Below are 4,831 nucleotides of genomic sequence, written 5' to 3'. Positions count from 1 at the left end.
ATATTCTTTCAATTCCCTATTGTCGCGAAATGATCACCAAGCTAGATTTGATGGAGGCGCTTTCTTCATCTCGATATCGGTGCCTTACTAGGAACAATAATTATTTGCTTCGTTTGCTTTTAAGATGGATTCCTCTGGTTCATACTTGTCTTTTCGCTCGGGGAGAAGCGACTCCTACATTGGAAGACGTCGTGGCTCTAACTGGTCTTTCACTACATTGAAGTCACGACTTTTAGGAAGTGGTTGGTAACGGTGTCTTAACCGCCAGTGACGATATTATATTGTGTTCTTTAAAACAGGCGCGTATAGACTCGAGAAAACGGACTACCGAGGTGGGCTCGTCGTCTGCAGCTCAAGTGCCTGCTAAATCGTCGAAAAAGAGGGGCGCCGAAGGTATCACGCCTAGTAAAGGGAAGAAGGTGCTTTCTGCTGAAGAGGCTGTCAGCGCCCCTAAAGTTTCTCAGGATCCCGCCAGGCGTGCTACTTTGAGCATGTGAGTCAAGATGTGGGCGCCTCGTTTGGTGGGAGAATCTGGTGGGAACCCCCAACTCCTCCTACTGGTTTTACGGACCACCATGAGTTGGCAGCTTTCCTGTCCTACTAGTTGTCTCATGAGATTTCCAAGCATTCTCCAATTGACGCCGTTAGGGATGAATCAATGATTATGGCGGTACTGATGTCGCGCGGAATATCTTTCCCTTTGGCTCCCATGTTCCTTGGCGGTTTGTATATATCATTTGGATTTGTTAGTAGGCGATATCCAGAAGGCGAATGACGCCTCTTTCACAGTTGAGATTTATCTTCCGGCGAATTTTATTCAAATGTGGTCTTGGGAGGATTATCGCGATTATATGTCGGAGGTGAATGGCCTAGAACTCGAAGGAGAGCGAATTGTTACTACCGAGGATGGTAGAGAACAGGTTATTTCTTAACCTATTTCCTATCCTCGAACCGCTTTGTACGATTTTGCCCTTGCTAAGGAGTCAGTCCGCCTGGCTCCTCTATTGGATCATTTGGGACATTTTACTTTTCGTCCATATCATGATGGTGAATGCGGGGAAGATTCTCATCGGTTCGTTTCCCTATTTCTTGAAGATTTTTTGGATACTCGAATAGACGTTCCTGCTGCTGACGCTTGTAACTTTGTGGCCCGGTGACCCCGAGATATCTCTCTGGCTTTTATAAAGGCGAATTTTTCGCCGAGGCTTATAATCTCAATAGGGTTGCTCGTCAGGCAGGATTTGATCAAGGAACCAGTTCTTACCTTACCCCAGCTTGTGTAGCAGATCCTCAGTTACTGGAAGAAATCTTTATGCATTTTCTTTTCAGGGATAGCAGGTTGCGCTTTTGTCGTCCGCCATTCAACCCACTAAAATTTCCGCAACTCGACCGAGAGCTAAAGGTTACTCATAAGTGGTATATGCAGTGGATTAAGGAACTTGAAAATCTTCATCAAGCCTTGGCGGCGGGTGACGTGGCGGTCCCCCGCCTGAATCGAAGGAGCTTTATTGTCTAGGTCGCATCAGATTGCCCGTGGAGGTCATGCGTTCTCATGGACTCTCTTCTAGCGCCAAAAACAAACGTCTAGACGCTCCTCCCTTCCATAGTAAGGCTAAAGGGAAGCCTCCAATGGTCTCGAAGCTTCAAGACGCTGTTCGTAATTTATGCGGCTCCTTGCCCCAAGAAAATGAGGCACCCATATTATCTCCCTTTTTTTTATTTTTTATTTTTTATTTTGAATCTCCTACATTTTATTTTTTCCTTGTGTTCATTATGTTGAATTTCATCTTAGCAAAATGTTCCCCGCATGGCCCACTAAAATACTTTGCTCATGAGTGGTTCGGGATTAATGTGAACGAATTACCACAGAGGTTCGCTGACAGGCGGAGACGCCGGGATTCGGGCATAGTGTATTCCACGCTTTCCTCGGTCTCCTCCCCGTAAATCTCTCTCGAATAGGGTTGTGGCCTTTCTCAGAGGGCGCTCCACCAAGAACAATACGCCCTATTATGTTGCCAGTGCTATCTCAAGCTTTCCCTCTCATCCTGTTACTTTACTCGGTCAGCAGGTTGACCCACACCTGGAGAAATCTGGTATTTGATCTTTTATCCAGACACGTGTCCGTTGTTTGCCATTTATCCCATTAATTAACATCCCCCTCTATATGTATATGGTTGGGTGAATGAGGTGAGTGTTGATTTCTTTTGCTCATTGGTTTCTTTCAGAGAGCCGAAATCGCCACCGAACTAGTCACGGTGCTTCTAGCGCGAGTTCCTCTTCGTCAGTTTCTGCTTCAACCCATCAAGGCACTGCTAGTTCTCGTTCTCTTCCATTTATTCACGTAAGTTGGTGTCCGGCGCCCTTATCCTTGTTACTTGACTGGCCCTCTTCTCCTCTCTTTTTTTTTTATCATTATTAACTTTAAAGATGATTCATGCTTTACTGCACAAGAACGAGTCATGCCAAAGCATGGTCGCACTGACGCTAGAGAAGGTAATGAGAGGGACAAGAGGAATAAAGTTCAAGGGCGCCCCCAGACAAGCCCTATTCGACAGGCCACCCAGTCAGTTCCTTTGGTTGGTGGCGACCGCATTACTCCGCCTGTATTCCTTATCGAGGGCAGAGCCATGGAGCGAGACTCCATTCGGGATGGAGAGGACTATGTCTCGGTGTATGGGTTTTGGGTTCCTCCCCGATATGAAGCCTTGTACGCTCAGATTTCCACTCAACATGGTCACATTGGCTCGGACGCAGTTTTTCCTGATGCCAATATCATTTTGTTCTTATACTCTGAGCATCTTGGATGCGGTAGGCGAGTTGGTTGATGCTAGTGATCAACCCTCTGCCGGCCAGCTGTGGAGTTGGCGTCGAGTGATTAACAACGCCACAAGTATGAAGTTTAACGTTGGGTGGTTGGATGTTCTTTGGCAAGAGGCGGAGATTAAAGCAAATTCACGCCGGACTCAGCTACCAAGCATTATCGCTAGTCTCAAGGAAAGGATTGTTGCTGTGAGAGCTACTATTGACGAGTTGAAGGTGACTTGGGACCGCTTGATTCAGGAATCTATTACAGTGGCTGGGGGGCTTTCCCAGGCCAAAAAGACATTAGAGACGGAACGACAATTGTAGGCTGAGGCTGAGGCGGAATTATCAGGGCAAGCTGATCCTTGAGTGTCTTCTTGGGACTTTTTCTTTGGGTGTTGTTTCTTCTCCTTGTACTGTTGTAACCTTTGGGATTTGTGTTATGATTTTCTCCTCGTTTTCTGGACATGGTTTGCATTTTAATGAGGTGTAAGCTTTAAATAGCCTGGCGTTTTTAGGGGCCATCCCAAATGATTTAGGGGCCATCAATTTATACCCAGCCAAAGACTCTAGTTAAGGGGTACCCTATATGATATTGAAGTTACATAAATGCCCTTCTGGTAAAACTGTATAAAAACCAAATCAAAAACAATTCTACTCATTTCAACTCTTCTTCTTCCAGTTTCATATTATCTTCCGATTGTGGAAGAAAAAAAAATTTCCTCGTTCAACCGAAACATCGCCGCGAATCGTAAAATCAAAACATCGTCGATTCGATTATAAAACAATGGATAAGAGAAATGAAACCCACAGACCTAGAACCAAAAATGTTGCTCGGGGTATCGATCCAAACATTGGAATTTTAGCAAGAAATAAAGAAATTCTTGCTGCAAATGAAGAAGAACGCGAAGAACGCGAAGAACAAGTACCCGGCAATGTAGTCGGTGGTGGCGATTCCGAGACTCAAACACTTCGTCAACTTCAAATGGCCCCAATTAGGTAAGAATCTATCATTTTTGGGGTTTATTTCGCTTTAATTCGTCGAATCGAGAAAAAAAATTTCTAGGGTTTTTGGTTATTTATCCAGATTCGGACGATATGCATGCTCATTTACTTCCGAATGTAGTCGTGTTCTTCATTTTTCAAGAACATCGACAGTATTCGGGAGAAAGATTTGATGATTATCTGCCGAATATTGGTGGCTATATCTTCCTGGATACAAACTGCTAATAATCGGTAGTTTAATGAATTTTTTGGCTACCGAATATATTTAAGTAGACACAAAGTATTCGGAAGAACACTCACTACAGAATGTATATATTGAAAAAATCTCAAAATTTATGATATAGGAAAAATCCCATTTTGGGGCCAGTATTTATTCGGAAGACAATATAATGTTTTATACCTCCGATTGTGTAGGATAAAATTTTAGAGTTTCTGAACTCCAGTTGATGAATATTCGGTTGTAAACGTGTTTAGTTATATTCCGATTGTTTTTCATTCGGAAAAAATATGTGTCTTCTTACTTCCGAATTTGTACATTCGGGTTATAGAGGTGCACTTTTTCTTCCGATTGTGTAGGATGAAAAATTTACAGCTTCTGAACTCCAATTGATGTATATTCGGTTGCAAATATGTTTAGTTAGCTTCCGATTGTTTTGTATTCGGGAACAATATGTGTCTTCTTACGTCCGAATGTGTACATTCGGGTTATATTTCCATACTTTGTCTTCCGATTGTATAGTTTGTAAATATTGTTCCTTTCTTTGTTGTTTAGACAAAGTCGTTAAGGGAGGAAGAAAGTGACAGCTAGTGCTAGGAGGGAAAGGAGTGCCAAAGATAATTCAGGTGCTCAACAAAGCGAACAAGAACAAAGCAGTCAACAAGGAGTGCAACCAACTGTTGAACAACAAGGCAGTGAACAAGGGGTGCGACCAAGTGTTGAACAAGCCGCTCAACAAAGTGCAGGACCAAGTGTTGAACCAGTTGATCCAGTAGCAAGAGTAGAAGAAGAAGGACAACCAAGTGG

General features: G+C 43.6%; 1 protein-coding gene across 1 annotated transcript; it reads left to right on the top strand.

Annotated features, from left to right (window-relative positions):
• The first annotated feature begins 2,221 nt into the window (after positions 1-2,221).
• Positions 2,222-3,268, top strand: LOC113277441. The gene is made up of 2 exons (XM_026526539.1): positions 2,222-2,341; positions 2,452-3,268. The coding sequence occupies exon 2, from the start codon at positions 2,470-2,472 to the stop codon at positions 3,127-3,129; it is 660 nt and encodes a 219-aa protein (XP_026382324.1). The 5' UTR covers positions 2,222-2,341; positions 2,452-2,469; the 3' UTR covers positions 3,130-3,268.
• The last annotated feature ends 1,563 nt before the right edge of the window (positions 3,269-4,831 follow it).

This window comes from Papaver somniferum, chromosome 5 (genome assembly GCF_003573695.1).
Source record: "Papaver somniferum cultivar HN1 chromosome 5, ASM357369v1, whole genome shotgun sequence".
NCBI lineage: Eukaryota > Viridiplantae > Streptophyta > Magnoliopsida > Ranunculales > Papaveraceae > Papaver > Papaver somniferum.
This window is presented reverse-complemented; position numbering and strand designations above follow the sequence as displayed.

Coding starts and splice junctions, on each gene's coding strand:
- LOC113277441 (XM_026526539.1), top strand. CDS start 2,470: ATGGTCGCACTGACGCTAGAGAAGGTAATGAGAGGGACAAGAGGAATA.